General features: G+C 51.7%; 2 protein-coding genes across 2 annotated transcripts; both read left to right on the top strand.

Moving 5' to 3' along the window:
- The first annotated feature begins 54 nt into the window (after positions 1-54).
- Naprt (nicotinate phosphoribosyltransferase) lies at positions 55-3,457 on the top strand. The gene is made up of 13 exons (XM_005354059.3): positions 55-391; positions 529-656; positions 744-826; positions 946-1,076; positions 1,162-1,277; positions 1,627-1,823; positions 1,898-2,038; positions 2,328-2,412; positions 2,507-2,587; positions 2,682-2,784; positions 2,861-3,015; positions 3,103-3,210; positions 3,301-3,457. Exons 1-13 carry the CDS (start codon positions 172-174, stop codon positions 3,361-3,363), a joined length of 1,611 nt encoding a protein of 536 aa, XP_005354116.1. The 5' UTR covers positions 55-171; the 3' UTR covers positions 3,364-3,457.
- A 1,912-nt stretch (positions 3,458-5,369) lies between these two features.
- On the top strand, positions 5,370-10,640 carry Mroh6 (maestro heat like repeat family member 6). Its single transcript, XM_005354268.2, has 14 exons — positions 5,370-5,657; positions 5,883-6,035; positions 6,211-6,365; positions 6,928-7,045; positions 7,203-7,387; positions 7,473-7,610; positions 7,741-7,855; positions 7,939-8,082; positions 8,162-8,335; positions 8,569-8,736; positions 8,971-9,090; positions 9,312-9,414; positions 9,508-9,573; positions 9,706-10,640. The coding sequence occupies exons 1-14, from the start codon at positions 5,370-5,372 to the stop codon at positions 9,933-9,935; spliced, it is 2,157 nt and encodes a 718-aa protein (XP_005354325.1). The 3' UTR covers positions 9,936-10,640.
- The last annotated feature ends 7,049 nt before the right edge of the window (positions 10,641-17,689 follow it).

Genomic DNA, 17,689 nt, shown 5'->3' with positions numbered 1-17,689 from the left:
CGGGTCGCCTACCTTGTTGGTTTGGGTCCCTGCAACTAGCAGTGTTTAGGTGGCTTGCCCCGCCCACTTCTGCCAGGAAAGGCCCGCCTCTGGGTCGGTTAGTTCCCTGGATGAGTGCCCTGGGGGGCGGAGTAGGACGCCATTAGCCTGGCTTGTCACGCTGCGTTTGCGATGGAGAAGGACGGCGAGGGGCGCGATGTGGTGCGGCCACTGCTCACCGACCTCTACCAGGCCACCATGGCGCTGGGCTATTGGCGTGCAGGCCGGGCATGCGAGGCAGCAGAGTTCGAGCTCTTCTTCCGCCACTGTCCGTTTGGAGGCTCCTTTGCCCTGGCCGCCGGTCTGCGGGACTGTCTGTGTTTCCTGCGTGCCTTCCGTCTGCGGGACGCAGGTAGCTCCGCAACCGCACTGGTGCTCCTCCGGCTGGGAGAGAATTCCTGCTCCCGTGCCCCTGACCTCTGTCTGAGGGGACCTGCACTTGCCTGGCCAAGTCCTCCCCCAGATCACAAGTATTCTCTCTTCCCCCAGACGTGCAATTTCTGGCTTCAGTGCTACCCCCAGACACTGACCCTGCGTTCTTTGAGCATCTTCGGAATCTTGACTGCTCTGGGGTGACGGTGCGAGCCCTGCCAGAGGGTTCTCTCGCCTTCCCTGGTGTGAGTGTCCTGCGATCTGGGTGGGTAGATAAAAGGTGGGGGGTGATCCAGGAGGTCCCGCTCTGGAACTAATCATTCGGCCCGCAGGTGCCACTGCTGCAGGTGTCCGGGCCCCTCCTTCTGGTACAGCTGCTGGAGACTCCCCTGCTGTGTCTGGTCAGTTACGCTAGGTGAGCGGAGTTCCTGAGAGATGCAGGCAGTCGGAAGCTGGGGGGGGGGGGCTAAGTCGGTACACTGGGGTGACTCTGCAACTCTCACCTGGGCTCTCCTGGCCTGTCACTCTCCACAGCCTCGTAGCCACCAATGCTGCTCGACTTCGCCTAATTGCAGGGCCTGATAAGAGACTGCTAGAGATGGGCTTGCGGCGAGCTCAGGGTCCAGATGGGGGTTTCACAGCCTCCATTTACAGCTACCTGGGCGGTGAGTCAGGGAAAAGGTGTAGGTTGGGGAAGGGAAGGTACTAACATTCCTGGAGTCCCCTAAGCCCGCCTGCCTTTTTACCCAGGATTCAACAGCAGCAGCAACACACTTGCTGGACAACTGAGAGGTGTGCCGGTGGCAGGGACCCTGGCCCACTCCTTTGTCACTTCATTTTCGGGTAGTGAGGTGCCCCCTGACCCGGTTAGTACTGTTTTATGTTGTGTCAGGGTTCCATGCAGCCCAGATTGGTCTTGAAATCTTGATCCTCCTACCTCTGTCTCAGTGTGTACAGTGTGTATCCATGCTGGGCCCAATCAGTCAGTACCTTTCTCAAGCCAGCTCTACTCTAGAGGACAAGATCTCCAAACCAATTCTTACCCCGGCTAGGGTGGGCTGGCCCCTGCTGTATATGCTGGTGGATTGGCTCAAGGCTGTACTAGAAAGCTGGCATTACATGGCATCACCTTTGTCCTCAGGCCACGATATATTAGCCACTCCCAGGTTTTACACTGTACTCTAGAACCATCTTTTATCTAATCTCTTTCTGCAGATGTTGGCTCCAGCTTCTAGTGAGGGCCCCACAGTGGACCTGGCCGCCAGTGTAAATTTGTGGCTGAAGCGTGTGTGCACCTACCTGGGGCTGGAGGTGCAGGAGCCTCATCCAGGGGAACGGGCAGCATTTGTGGCCTATGCTCTGGCTTTTCCCCGGGCTTTCCAGGGCCTACTAGATTCCTACAGCGTGCGCAGGTGAGGTATGAGCATTCTCTCAGGGTGACCTCGGTAGAGCGATTGAGCTCCTGATCCTGTTTTTTTACATGCAGGAGTGGTCTTCCCAACTTCCTGGCAGTAGCCCTGGCATTGGGGGAGCTGGGTTACAGGGCAGTGGGCGTGAGGCTCGACAGCGGTGATCTGCTTCAGCAGGCTCAGGAGATCCGTGGGATCTTTCGAACTGTTGGTGCCGAGTGAGTGCCCCATGAGGGGTGCCGTGTGCCTCCTAGAAACTCCTTTGTGGGAGTCCCAAGGAGATGGGATTTGGACAAGAGGGATTGTCTCTCCTATACCAAGACCATGGTCCTATTTTGGGGACAACTGAAAAAGCTCTGGGAGGGAGGAGTAGGGTAGGACCACCAGGGGTTCCTAAGAAAAGGGTGAATATAGGCATGGCTGATGGGGAGGGAGGGATCAAGGAAAGAGGCCAGGGTGAATCAGGAGCACCTAAGGGGGTGCTGCCTGTGAACCCATCACGTACAGGTTCCAGGTGCCCTGGCTGGAATCCGTTCCCATTGCAGTCAGCAACAACATTGATGAGAAGGAGCTAGCACGGCTGGCCCAAAAGGTAGAGTGGAAGAGGGACAGGTGGAGGGTAGTCTAGAGGTCTCCGGCACTCTGCAGGTGGCAGCTGGGCCCACTGTCACCTCCTCTCCCCACAGGGCAGTGAGGTGAACATCATTGGCATTGGCACCAGTGTGGTCACCTGTCCAAAACAGCCTTCTATGGGCTGTGTCTACAAGGTAAAGAGAGTGTTTGGCCCCAGGTAGGGCAAGTCTTGAAGAACACGGATGGCAGGGGACAGGGGTCCATTATCTGATCCCCCTGCCATTGCAGCTGGTGTCTGTGGGAGGCCAACCTCGAATGAAGCTGACAGAGGACCGCGAGAAGCAAACACTGCCAGGGAGCAAGGCTGCCTTCCGGCTCCTAGACTCTGATGGTGACTTCCTCTGCTTCCCTTTGGCCCCTTTTCAAGTCTCCAGCTCCTATTTGACATTATTCTTGCTTTTGCTCAGGGTTTTTCCTAATGGACCTACTGCAGTTGGCAGAAGAGCCCCCACCCAAGGCTGGGCAGGAACTCAGGGTTTGGCCCCGAGGGGCTCAGGAGCCCTGCACTGTGAAGCCAGCCCAGGTAGAACCACTGCTGCGACTCTGCCTGCAGCAGGGACAGGTGACTGCCCCTCATCTGCGCCTTCACTTCAGCTGAGCTCTGATCCCGAGCCAGCATCTCTAACCTTCCCTTTCCCCTCCCCTGCAGCTGTGTGAGCCGCTTCCATCTCTGGACGAGTCCAGAACCTTCGCCCAGCAGTCCCTGAACCACCTCAACCCAGCTCATAAGCAGCTGCAGAGCCCCCGAGTGTATCCGGTAGGCTTATAGGTGGCCTCCCTGTGTCCCGTGTGCTCCCTGCCCCACCCCCAGCCCCAGCGGCTCAGATCCCTCTATTTCTCTCTGCAGGTTGCACTGTCAGAGAAGCTTCAGGCTCTAGTGGAGAGTCTTGGTGCTGGAGGTCCCTTGTAAAAACCACAGGGGTGGTGAACGGCCAGAAATAACATGACTCACTGTCCCCACAACTTGTCGTGTGTCATTAGTTCACGAATGTCTGCTACTCTCTTGACTTCTAGAGCCTTCCAGAGCTGGGCTGGAATTGTGTTGAGGTGGCTCAGGAACTGCTGGGTGAAGGTTCTAGACTCATCCGGAGATGGAAGTGGCTCACACAGCTGCAGGGGAGGGAAAAGGGAAGGGAGAGATGCTGGCTCGGGATCAGAGCTAAGCTGGACGGGGAGTCAGGCATATGAGGAGGCACAGGTCCACCCAGCATGTGGGAAGGCAGCCATGGGGCTGGACTGTGGAGACCAGGTCTGAGTGGACAGCAGGACCCGACGATGCAGAAGGTTTATGTTTACCTCTGTTTTGAGGATGCTTCTGTGAAGGCCCTCACCTACTAGAAGGTTGAGATGAGGTGTCAGAGTCGCATAGCCTCTACTAAGGGCAATGTCCCCCATCCGTATATCCCCCCATCTCAAACTTCCCACACCAGCCCTGCATGATCACCTATGATATGTCAATCAGGCCCTGGCTTTGGGGGTGTCAGCTTTTGACCCAATAACCAAGGAAGGAGGAGAAGATGGAAAAAGCTGAGGTGCTGAGGAACTGACACTCTGAGAGCTGGCGTACTCGGGCACAGCAAGCGAGGCAAGGCTGGAGGAACTGCCTGGGAGGAGTGTCTTAGTCACCATCCTGTTTCTGTGAAGAGACACCATGAACACTGGCAACTCTTATAAAAGAAAGCACTTCACTGGGAGCTTGCTTACAGTTTCAGAGGTCAATCCATTGTCATCACGCTGAGGAGTGTGGTGACACACAGACAGACAGTGCTGGAGAAGTAGCTGAGAGTTGTATAGAGAGAGAGACACTGGGCTTGGCACGGGCTTTTGAAACGTCAAAGGCCACCCCCAAGGATGCACTTCCTCTAACAAGGTCACACCCACTAATCCTAATTCTTTCAAATGTGCCACTCCCTGGTCACTAAGCGTGCAAATGTGTGAGCCTATGGGGGCCGTTCCTACTCATATCTCCACTGGAGATTCATGGCTTGACAGGAAGCAGAGATGGGGCTTGGGTAGCCTGAGGTACATGGTTCTGAAGAGGGTGAATGCCCGGGTGAATGCCCATTCCATGGAATACTTCCACACGCGTTTCCGCCTCTCCAAGCAGATTGTCAGACCAGTTCATCCAGCTCGCCTGGCTTAGTTCTGGGCAGTGCCTACAGTGTGCTTGGGTGGAGAGTGGGGATTTAGGACAGAGGTTGGGTCAGCTCTGGGAGCATGGACTTGGAAAGGGATGCACCTAGGCCCACAGTATACATACACACTGCCTTAGCAGCCATGGGGAAACAGTCTCAGCCGAGGAGTGGAGGACATACAGGGCGTAAGACGTACCACCTCAGAACTGGCAAGGATACAGAGTGGCCCACACCAACAACAGTGGGCACTTGCAAACATCCTTAGGAGGCTTTGCCTGCCCCCACCCGATTTGCTCCACACCCCAAGTACCTTAAGTTCAGAGATGATGACAGTATCCGACCACACCCATTCCCAGGATGTCTGGCTGTGTGACAATACAGGGGCCTAGACTGGCCCCTGACCCTGCTAGAGCCTCCTCAGAATGATCTCAAACTGCTCAGGAGCCCTCCCCTAGATAAGAGGGGCAGGGAGTTGGCTAAAGACCTTCCTCCTCTCTACAGTCCACATCTACACGGCACTGGTGGGCAGAGCCAGTCTTTTTGCCATTCCACGTAACTTCTGCAGCCTGAGCAGAAACCCCTCACAAGCCCATGCTAGGATACCTCTGTGATTTCCCCAGCCAATCACTGGCACTTGCTCAGACACGCATGCACGTCTATGCCCACGCCACCACGCCTGTCTGTAGGCCCGCCTGTGGGCCCGCCCGGGGCCTGATTCTAGGTCAGATCTGGGCACAACTTCACGGGAAGAGTGGTAGCAGGTGCTGCTGGTAGGAACACCATGGCTGGGGGTGTGTGGGGCCGGGGCCGAGATGGCCCTGTGGGGTCCCTAACTCTGACAGCTCTAGCTGAAGGAATCCGGGCTAACCAGGGGCAGCCTGTGGGACCCTCTTCTACAGGCCCTCAGGCTGAGCCCCTGGAGGTGGTACCTGAGGCTGAGACCTACATTCAAACACTCACCCCTGCCTCTGAGGCCCAGCTTGGGAATGAAGTGCAACCCCCTACAGCGGGCAGTGAGAACTGTTCCCCACAGGATGTCCAGGAGCCAGGCCCTGAGAGACCCTACCAGGTGAGTACTGGGTGATGCAAGGTTTGGCTGTTGTTCACTTAGGCATTGGAAAGACAAGTGGTACTGGAGCTGGGGAAACTACTGAGGGTAAAAGCAGGATGGAAAGACCATAGAGGAAGAGGGTGTGTAGCCATCTGAAGGATGAGGAGACTGGAGGGCTAAGGAAGAAAGCTGAGCTAAGCTTGGGGACTTCATAAACTCCATGTTCCATACCCCCTTCCCTAGGCCTCCCAGTATTCCTGGGAGGAAGGAGCCTTGGCAGACCTTGCCTTGTATACAGCTGCCTGTTTGGAGGAGGCTGGTTATGCCGGGACCCAGGCAACTGCGCTCACTCTGTCCTCAGCCCTGGAAGCCCAGGGACAACGACTGGAGGACCAGGTTAGCATCCCCACTTCAACCTAGAGAATCCTACAAGCCTCCCTTCTGGGTAGGAGGAGAATGCAGCCTCAAGCACACTCCCTCTAAAGGCTGCTCTAAGTGGTGCCGTGCAGGCAAGAGTTTCCTTTTGGGTTAAAGGGACCCTGACCACTGACATTTGGTTCCTTTTACCCAGGTCCACAGTCTGGTGCGTGGGCTGCTGGCACAGGTACCTAGCCTGGCAGAGGGGAGACCCCGGCGGGCAGCCCTCCGGGTGCTGAGCGCACTGGCTCTGGAGCATGCGCAGGATGTGGTGTGTGCTCTGCTACCCAGTTCACTACCCCCAGACCGGTAACCTGCCCCGCCCTCCCAGCTGTGCGGCCCCACGCGGCTTCCTTCCCCCTTCCCGCTTGATTGCTTGATCGTAGAATCTGGCCCCTGAAGCACTGGTCTGTAAGGGAGCAGGGCCTCCGAATCCCCTCCCTTGATTGTTGCTGCGACCCTAATCCATACCCGGGTTTAGTTTAACGCGCGCGCGCACCCCCCCCCTTCCTGCTTTTTCCTGCAGATGTGGGTGGGATAAGAAATCAGGATGGCTTGAGCTCCTGGAAATCTCTGATTCTTTGTGTCATTTACCCCAGAAGTTATCTTAGATTTATTCTCTACAATAATTAAAATAATAGGAGTAGTCTGCAGGTCTGTTTCCCTGTCCCTGACCTAACAGCACTCAGTGTGGTCCAGATGGCTACTGGCCTCTGGGACTGGTTCTGTTGTAGTCTGCATTCGTTTTTTTCTGGGATGTGGGCCAGTGGGAAGATGGTTTATTTCTGGAGGTTTTTCCTAGAGTCCGAGTGGTAGGCTTCCCCGAGAATTCCACACAGCTCCTCCTCACTCCGAGGCCTTTTACCCCCAGGGCAGCCGCTGAGCTGTGGCGAAGCCTGAGCCGGAACCAGCGTGTAAACGGGCAGGTGCTGGTGCAACTGCTGTGGGCATTGAAGGGCACGGCAGGTCCTGAGCCTGGGGCACTGGCAGTAAGTGGCTCCAGGAGATGCCATAGGGGGTGTGGCCCAGCCACAAGCAACCAAAGAGTCGCTTTGTGATGGTGGGACTCAAGTCACACTTGTGGGGGATGTCCTGCACACATTCACATTTGGCAGAGTTCCAAGGGTGGGCTCACTCGATCTGCAGGCCACACGCGCTCTTGGGGAGATGTTGGCAGTCTCTGGCTGCGTGGGAGCCACTCGAGGCTTCTACCCCCACCTGCTGTTAGCACTGGTCACACAGCTGCACGAGCTGGCTCAAGGTGTTCATTCCCCTGAGAGCCCTAAAGTTTGGGAGCCTTCTCACCGAGGGCCACCTCACAGCCACGCCAGGTGAGAAGGTACACTTGGGTGAGTGGGGGATGGGACAGACCCTTCTTGCCCTCACTGCCCACCGCTCTACTGTTCCCACCTCCAGCTGCACAGTGGAGGCCTTGAAGGCCCTGCTCACAGGGGATGGGGGCCGAATGGTGGTCACGTGTATGGAGCAAGCAGGAGGCTGGAGGAGACTGGTAGGAGCCCACACGCACCTGGAGGGTGTCCTGCTGCTGGCCAGGTGAGGAGACACCCCAGGACAACACAACAAGAGGAGGCTCCCGGCTGGCAAGGTGCAGTGGTGGCATAGATGAGGTGGTGGGGATGAGCCCTTCCAAGCGAAGGAAGAGCTCCCTTTTACCCTTCTCCAGTGCCATGGTGGCGCATGCCGATCACCATCTCCGAGGCCTTTTTGCAGACTTGCTTCCTCGGCTACGAAGCACCAACGAACCACATCGCCTCACAGCAATGGCCTTCTTTACTGGGGTGAGTCTGCTTCCCTGGAGTGTAGTGAGGGGTGACTGCCTGCCCAGACGCACAGATGCACTGACTCTATGCCTCTTGCCTAGCTGTTGCAGAGCCGGCCCACTGCACGGCTCTTACGGGAGGATGTCATCCTGGAGCGGCTTCGAACTTGGCAGTGCGACCCAGAGCCCACCGTGCGCTGGCTGGGCCTACTTGGTCTTGGCCACCTTGCAATGAATCGTGGGAAGGTGCCATTCTGGTAGTGCCGGGCCAGGCGGGTCCTAGGCTGTGTCTGGAAGGGTCCGGCCACAAGTCCTGTCTTTACAGATAAGGCACGTGAACACGCTGCTGCCGGTACTCCTTAGAGCGCTGGGCGAAGGCGACGCGAGGCTCGTGGGTGCTGCACTGGGCGCGCTGCGGAGACTGCTACTGCAGCCGGGAGCACCCGTGAGGCTCCTCAGCTCTGAGCTGCGACCACGCCTCCCGCCGCTGCTGGACGACGTGAGCAAAATCCTGCCCTGTGGTCCTACCGCGTCCCGCTTGGAACTGTCTATAGTTGCGCGGTCCCAACCACATGCTCCCCCTAGGGTGCCCGCCCAGTTACCTGTGGTCCTACCATCATATCGAAGTTTAATCTGAAACCCTCTGATCCGGCCCCCGGCCCCTCCTTACTCTGCACTAATCTCCTCTCCCACGCTTTCTGCCTTGAGTTCTGACTGTATTTCTTCATGAAGGCTCGAGACTCAGTCCGTGCTTCGGCAGTGGGACTCCTTGGAACGCTGGTGCGGCGGGGTCAGAGAGGGCTCCGGTTGGGGCTTCGGGGACCCCTGAGGAAGCTGGTGCTGCAGAGTCTGGTGCCGCTGTTGCTGCGCCTACATGACTCCAGCCAGGATGCTGCTGAGGTCAGTGTTCTGTCTCATCCAGGACTTCCGCTCCAATCTTGTGGCCTCCCTGAAGGTTTTAAAGAAAAAAAGCCCTGGACCTGAAAGTCCTTGAGGTCCTTGTCTTTTTTCCCTTGGGCTGCTATACTAAGCGCCTCCCCCTGGACTTTGCCACCCTTTTCTAGCCACAGTTCCTTTTCTTCCGCCACTTTCCATCTTCTGGACCGCTAACCCTGCTTGTTTCCTCCATTCTAGAGCTCAGAGTGGACGTTAGCTCGCTGTGACCAGGCCCTTCGATGGGGCCTGCTAGAGGAGATGGTCACTGTGGCTCACTATGACAGCCCTGAGGCTCTAAGCCGTGTCTGCCACCGCCTGGTTAGTAAAGGAAGCACCATGATGGGGAGAGGGTACGGTCTGCTTCTACTCTCTTAGGATTCTATAGGCCACTCCCCCTCAAAACAATCTCCACCTGAGCTAAACATGACCACCGGCTCCTGAGGCCTGTCATTCCGTAGCTTTTGTTCATGTGCCTGCTCCAGCCTCTTTCCCAGGAAGGACTGATCCTTTCGTGCAGTCATGAGCATTTGTGTTCCTAGGTTCAGCGATATCCAAGCCATGTCAAGCACTTCCTGAGTCAGACCCAGGGTTACCTGCGGAGTCCACAGGACCCTTTGCGCCGGGCCGCCACTGTGCTCATAGGTGAGGCGGTCTTACCCACGTTGCTAGGGCTCCCAGAGCTGAGCCAGCCTCTTCTAGAGTTGGGCCAGACCTCACTGGTTTGCTTTGGTACAGGCTTCCTCGTCTATCACGCTAGTCCCAGCGGAGTCAGTCAGGACCTGTTGGACTCTCTGTTCCAGGGTGAGGACCGGATGTGCCATGGGGGAGAGTGCTGGAGAGATAGAGGGTGCTGGAGAGGAGCGGACAAGATAAAATGGGTGCGGGCCAGCTCCAGGCTCCTCTCGCAGGCATCCTAAGCGCCCCTTTATACAGACCTAGGACAGCTGCAGGGTGACCCCGAGTCTGCGGTTTCTGCGGCAGCGCACGTGACTGCCCAGCAGGTGGCGTTGCTTGCTCGGGCGCAGGTCCGACCACATCGCCCCAGCCTCTTACGCTTCATCCGCCAGCACTCATACCCTGCAAGGCCACATCCACTCTATGACGATAGTCCATTCCTACGCCGGAGCCGTGCAAGTCAGTGGAACTGCCCTGAACCTCGGTGAACCGGGCCTGGTATCCAGATGCATGGGCACACACTATCCATGTTGTCACCAATCCCTGCTCCCGCAGATCCACAGAAGTCTATTCAAGCGTCACCCTGGGCCTGGTGCTGGACACTGGTGCTCACTGCCCTGTAACTACTTTCTATGGGCCCACCATGTGACAACTGTGTCGTCGATGGCACGTTCCATCTCAAGTCCCCTCTGTAGTCTTGGTTCATCTATTTATTCTCTGCCAGGCCAGTTCTGTCAGCTCCCTGGAGTGTGCCCTCTGCTCTAACTTGGACTTGGTATCTGCCCTGGATAGCATCTGCTTCCCAAGCAAGGGTCTGATGGAGGCACTGAAGTTGATGCCACCATAGGCTGTCCTGCCCCCTTCCTAGGGTTCAGTATGCCTAGTCGTGCCTGTCATGGCTCTGCTAGTCATGTCAGTAGCCTGTCACCTCCATTTCTTCTTCCACTCTCTATTCCTTACAACTGACCTGGCTTATGTCCCTTATGTCCTTGAGGTTATGTTGTCCAGGGGCATTGACCTGCTCTCCTGTCCATACGTGGCTGTCCCTACTCCTTTGGATAACCAATCCATTTCCTACCCACCTGGACAATGGTGTTCTCTAGAAGGTATTTCTAACATCCCTTTGTGCTGGAGAGCCCAAGCCGGGATTGCACCCGTGGGTTGAAACATGGGAAGCAGGCACTCTGCACCCACCAGACTGTGAATGGGTATGTCATTACCCAATGTCCTCCTGTACAGGACTCAAATGGGTGGGAAGGCATAGCTGGATAGACAGGAAGAGCCAGCCATAGTTGTGACCTCACCCCTCCAGGCGCTTGGCATAGGCAGCTTCCTCCTCTTAGAATGCCTACCCAGGAATGTCCGCAGGCTGCAGGAAGGCCTCCTCACAAACACAGGATATGCACAGGGTGATAATGAGCGGGGAGCTCTTTCCCCACCCTGGAGTCCCTTTGGGACCCTCTTTACTTAGCATCTACATGGAAAGTGTTCAGAATAAACATGAGTGGCTGGCAGGGGTTGGCCAGATGTCTTAGAAAGTGGCGGGAAGAGCTGGACCCTGCACAGGATCCAGCTTGGCTCGAGGTGAGCAAGGCAGTGTGCAGCAAGACTCATGGCAGGGGCCAGGGAGCTGACTCAGTGGTAAAGGGCACTTTGGATGTTATAGTTCCAGCCCCAGGACTACCAACTTCTCCTGCAGAAAACCCTCCTACTGCAAGTCCAGCAGCTAGGGGCTAGAGTCTGACCTATGCTCTCCCTCCCTTTCTTTTCTTGTTTTGTTGTTTTTGAGATAAGGTTTCTCTGTGTTGCCCTGGCTGGCCTGGAACTTGCTAGGTAGACCAGGCTAGCCTCAAACTCATAGAGATCCACCTGCCGCTGCCTTTTCTAGTGCTGGGGTTAAAGGTGTACAACACTACTCCTTGTTTTGATGCCCTCCCTTTCCACAGGGGCCTCATTGCAGGCCCAGTCGATCTCCTGTTTCAGATGCTCTCCTGTGGATCCTTTCACTGGTGATCTCACTGGCTCTCCCTGCTGGGCTTTGGGTGTGGTTGGCAAGATCTACCTATGCTCTGCCCTCCAGGACCTAAGGGTCCCGGAAGCCTTGCTGTTGTGCAAGGCTTTTTAGGGTCTGGGTTGCTTCCATACTATTCACCCGGGCTTGCCTTCCAGGAGTTTTTCAAGGACTTCTGGGTAAGATGGCTGACTATTCTGCCTAGTTTTATGTCAACTTGACATAAGCTAGAGTCATTTGAAAGGAGGGAACTTCAATTGAGAAGATGCCTCCATCAGATCCAGCTGAAGGGCATTTTCTTAATTAGCAATTGATGGGGAAGGGCCCAGCCCATTGTGGGTGGGGCCATCCCTGGGCGTGTGGTCCTGGGTTCTATAAGAAAGCAGGCTAGGCAAGCTGTGATGAGCGAGTCAGTAAGCAGCACCCCTCCATCGTCTCTGCATCAGCTCCTGCTTCCTGCCCTGTTTGAGTTGCTGCCAGCCCTGACTAAAGACTGTCACCTGGAAGTGTGATCTGAAATAAACCCTGTCCTCCCCAAGTTGCTTTGGTCATGGTGTTTTATCTTATCAATAGAAACCCTAATTAAGACAATGGCAGAATGGGGACTGCCTCTGAGAGCTGATGAAGAAGAGTCAGAATAAGGAGAGAAAAAAAAAAAAAGATTGGCAGAAATAGAGAAAAAGCTTCGGAAACCCGCAAAGGGAGTGACATGGTGGCAGAAAACACACATGCCCCACAGAGGAAGATACCTAACACGGGTTCAGCTGCTGGGGTCCTGGCTGGGGGAGAAGGGTACTAAGAAACTACTTCCTAAACATAAAGCAGATAAAAGCGTGTCAGGCCAACCACTAGGACAAGGCCACCGTGCTCGGGAGCCTCCAATCTGCTTGCAGTGTTTAGTGACAGAACTGATTTCCCAGGGCGGATGTTCTGCAGCTGAATGAAATCTTTTGTTGTGCTACTGACTCTGAATGCAGCCATCTTGAGGATCTGGAGTTAAAAACAGAGCTACCCCCACACTTAAGGGAGCACTATACACGGAGAAGGAAGAGAGCAAGCCCCGATTACAAGAGCACAGGGAGAATGCATTTCACGGTAGAACAAAGGACCCCACCAATCCAGTCCAGCAAGCCAGCAATACCCTGATATCAATAGGGAAGAAAAGAACAACAATCCAGCCGATCACAAAACAATAATTTTGATCATAAAGGATCAAATTAAAGGGGTTGGCACACATGTCTCAAAAGCAACCTTAAATGTACACAGATGAAGCTTACCAGTACGGAAAGCGACTAGCCAACTGGACTAAAGAACGAGCTCTGGCCATGTATTTTCTCTAAGAAGCACACATATTGTTCAAGATGCCCAAGGATGAGAGTCAAGTGGGGGAGGCAAACCATCAAATGAACCTGAGCACAAGCTGGTGTGGCTAATCCCATAACAGAAGCTTCCAAACAAAATTACATAAAAGGCTACTGGATATTAGTAAGGGGAACAGCCATCGAGAAGATATTGTAAATATGAATGAAGCAAATGTTGGGTTCCATAGGACAAACACTAGTGGGCATATCAGGTCAGATGGGGCCAGATATATTTCTTAATAGTGGGTGGTTCCATCATCCCACTCTAATCTCTAGAAAGGGCATCCAAACTGATAATCAAAGAAACCTCACACACTGATTATCAAGGAAGCCTCAGTGTTGGGCTCTACCACAGAGCAAACGGACTGCACAAATGTTTCACAGAATGACAGACTGGTCCACCCAACAGAAACAGAGCACACACTTGCCTCAGTGCACCAGGGAAACTTCCAGACACAAAAGGATCAAATAGCCTCTTGCATCTTACAGAGTCTAGTGAAATGAATTAGCAATTAGTAATAGGAAAAACTACAGAAACTGCACAAATACATGGAGACTGAATAGCACCTTTAAGTGGCCAGTGGGTCAAATCAGGGAAGAAATTGGAACGTTTCTAAAACTAAGTGAAAATGAAAGTGCAAGTTATCAGAATCTTTGGGATGCAGTTACAATAAATAAATAAATAGTGTATGTAATTTTTTAAAAAATTTTTCAAGACAGGGTTTCTCAGTGTAACTGTCCTAGCTGTCCTGGAACTTGATTTGTAGACTAGGCTGGCCTTGAACTCGCAGAGATCCGCCTGTCTCTGCCTCCCAAGTGCTGGAATTAAAGGCTTGTGCTACCACCACCCAGCCTATGTAATTTTTAAAGAAGATTTATTTATTTATTATGTTTATAGGATCTGTCTGCATGTATGCCTGCAGGCCGGAAGAGGGCAATAGATCTCATTACAGATGGTTGTGAGCCACCATGTGGTTACTGGAAATTGAACTCAGGACCTCTGGAAGAACAGCCAATGCTCTTAACCTCTGAACCATTTCTCTAGGCCCCAAGCCATCTCTTCAACCCCCTTATGTAATTTTAAAATAAAAACTCCAATCTCAAATACAAAAATAAAAAAACAAACAAACAAAAAATCAGTGAAAAATCCCATTTCCTTAGCCGGGCGGTGGTGGCGCACGCCTTTAATCCCAGCACTCGGGAGGCAGAGGTAGGCGGATCTCTGTGAGTTCGAGACCAGCCTGGTCTACAGAGCTAGTTCCAGGACAGGCTCCAAGCCACAGAGAAACCCTGTCTCGAAAAAACAAAAAAACAAAAAACAAAAAATCCCATTTCCTTTAGCTCCAAAACCAAAAAATATCTTGGTGAAGAAGACACTAGAATCTGGAAAGATTTCCTATGTTCATTAGGGGGCAGAATTAACACTGTGGAAATGATTATAATACCAAAAGCAATCTAATCTATAGATTCAACACAGTCCTCAGCAATATGCTGTGACATTCTCCTAAAAACAGTAATTCTAGAGTTCATATGGAAGCACAAGAGAGCCTAAATAGCTGGAGGAATTCTTAGCAGCACTGGAGGTATTGCAGGACTGGATCCTAAATTTTCCTACAGAGTCTCTGAAACAAACAGACTCATACACCGATGGAGTAGAATGGAGGGCCCAGCAGTAAACACACACAGTTACAGACACCTAAATTTTGATACAACTTTCAAAAACATATATTGGGGGGAAAAGACAGCACCTTTAACAAATGATTCTGAACAACCTTGATTTCTCCACGTTAAAGAAAATTAAGCCTTGCATGGTGGTGCACATCTTTAATTCCAGCACTCGGGAGGCAGAGGCAGGTGAATCTCTGTGAGTTTAAAGCCAGCCTGGTCTACAGAGTGAGTTTCAGGACAGCCAGGGCTACATAGAGAAACTGTCTTGAAAAACAAAACAAGCAAAGAAAAAGAAGGAAAATGACTCTCATTCTAAAAAAAAAAAACAAAAACAAAAAAAACCCACAATTAAAATTGGCTCAAAGATCACATTGTAAGGCCTGAACCTTTGAAAGCCTGAGATGGAGACATTTCAAGATGCAGGCACAGACAAAGATGTTCTGAACAGTTCTCCCACAGCACAGGAGACAAATCCAAGACAGCAAAAAAGAAACAATCAGGAGAGAGAAAAGACAGTCTACACAATGGGAAACATACTTGCCAAGGACACATCCAACAACAGATTAATAGCCAGCACATAGAAAGAACTGAAAACTTTAAGATACAAAATATCAAATCATCCAGTCAATAAATGAGCTACTGAGGCTGGAGATATGGCTCAGAGGTTAAGAGCTCTTCATATGCTCTTCCATAGGACTAGAATTCAGCTCCCAGCACCCATATCAGGGAGCTCACAATTGTCTCTAACTCTAACTACAGGAGATCCAACACCCCCTTTTGGCAAGTGCACACATGGCATACACATAAATAAATATAATTAACCAAATAGTTCTTAAACAAAATAATACAAATGGCAAATAACTGCTTAAAGAAATGTTCAACAGGGCTGGAGAGATGGCTCAGTGGTTAAGAGCATTGCCTGCTCTTCCAAAGGTCCTGAGTTCAATTCCCAGCAACCACATGGTGGCTCACAACCATCTGTAATGAGGTCTGGTGCTCTCTTCTGGCTAGCTGCATGCATAATAAATAAATAAATAAATAAATAAATAAATAAATAAATAAATAAATAAAAGAAATGTTCAACATAGCCGAGCGATGGTGGCGCACGCCTTTAATCCCAGCTCTCGGGAGACAGAGGCAGGCGGATCTCTGTGAGTTCGAGCCTAGCCTGGGCTATAAGAGCTAGTTCCAAGACAGGCTCCAAAGCTACAGAGAAACCCTGTCTCGAAAAACAAAAAACAAAAAAAAAAGTGTTTAACAAGCTGGGCAGTGGTGGCACATGCCTTTAATCTTAATCACTGCATTTAAGAGGCAGAAGCAGGCAGACCTCTGTAAATTTGAGGCCAGTCTGGTCTACAAAGGGAGTTCCAGGACAGCTAGAACCGTTACACAGAGAAACCCTGTCTGGAAAAACAAAAACCAAACAACAACAACAAAAAAAGTGTTCAGCGTTCTTAGGTAGCAGAGAAAGACAAATTAAAACTTCTTTGAGAGTCTTTCTTTTCCCAGTCAGAATGACAATCATCCAAGAAGCAAATGATGTCCTGGAGAGACGGCTTCAGATTGCTGAGCTCTTCCAGAGGACCCAGTTCCGTTCTCAGCATCCATGTCAGCTCACAACTTTCCGTAACTCCAGTTCCAGGGGATCTGACAGCCTCACACAGACACACATGTGGGCAAAACACCAATGCACATTAAATAAAACTAAATCATTAAAAAAAGCTGAAACAAAACTACTGTACAATCCCACTAAACCACTCTTGAGTATATACTGAAATACTATAGGTCACGTAGACATACTTGTACGTACATGTTTACCACTGCACTGTTCAATGGCCAGGGAGTGGACTCTACCTGGATGCCCATCAACAGATGAATAAAGAAAATATGGCCGGGAGGTGGTGGTGTATGACTACCATCTCAGCTCTTGGGAGGCAGAGGCAAGCAGATCTCTGCATTCAAGACCAGCCTGGTTTACAGAGCTAGTTCCAGGACAGCCAGAGCTGAAACCCTACCTCAAGAAGCAAAAAACAAACAAAGCAATAGCAACAAAAGAAAGAAAGAATGAATTAAAAGAGGGAGAGATAGATAGATGGGGGGCAGATATACACAATGGAATTTTATTCAGCCATACAGAACAATGAACTCATGGCACTTACTGGAAAGATGCAATTGGAAAGCATTATGTTAAGTGAGATAAGCCAAATAAGCCAGATTCAAAAGACCAATAGATATTTCTCTCATATGCAGAATAATGTCTGTTTAGAGACAAGTCATATGATTAGCCACCGTTGACTTGGAACTCAATACAAGGCTGGCCTCAAACTCACAGAGATCTGCCTGTCTGCCTCCTAAATTCTAGGATTAAAGACATGAGCCACAAGCTTTTTATTTTTATTTTCTATTTATGAATGTGTTTTTTAAAAAGTTTGGTTTGTTTGTTTCATTTTTTTTTTGTTTTCTTAGAGACAGGGTTTCCCTGTGCAGGTCTGGCTGTCCAGGAACTCACTCTGTAGACCAGGCTGGCCTTGAACTCAAAAAGATCCACCAGCTTCTGCCTCCTGAGTGCACCACCACCGCCCAGCCAGTATATGACTGTTTTATTTACGTGTATGTCTATGCATGAATGCTGCCGGTGGAGATCAGAGGAGGGTGTCAGGTTCCCTGAAACTGGAGTTATAGATAGTTCTAAGTTACAACATTGGTGCTGGGAATCAAACCTGGATTCTCTTAAAAGAAGGAAGTACTCTTAAGCACTGAGCCATCTCTCCAGCCTGTGTGGAATTTGTGTGTGTGCCACATGAGTGTTGCGTGAGTATGTGTCCCATGAGCGTGTGTGTGTGGTGTGTGAGTATGTGAGTACGGGTAGAAGACAGCTAGAAAGGAGACCATGAGAAGGGAGGAAGGTGATATGAAGGAGGTATGAAACAGGATAGGGCAGTGGTTCTCAACCGTCCTAACACTGCAACCCTTCAAAGCAGTTCCTCATGTTGCTACTTCCTAACTGTCATTTTGCTACTGTTATGAATCATAGTGTAAGTATCTGTGTTTTCTTAGATGACCTGTGACCCAAAGGTTGAGAACCACTGGGAGAGTCGAAAGCAGAAGTGAGGATTTATTATTATTATTATTATTATTATTTTTTTGGTTTTTCAAGACAGGGTTTCTCTGTGGTTTTGGAGCCTGTCCTGGAACTAGCTCT

This window comes from Microtus ochrogaster, chromosome 15, assembly GCF_000317375.1.
Source record: "Microtus ochrogaster isolate Prairie Vole_2 chromosome 15, MicOch1.0, whole genome shotgun sequence".
Lineage (NCBI taxonomy): Eukaryota > Metazoa > Chordata > Mammalia > Rodentia > Cricetidae > Microtus > Microtus ochrogaster.
Note: the sequence above shows the minus strand (reverse complement) of the source record. Positions and strands in the feature narration are given on the sequence as shown.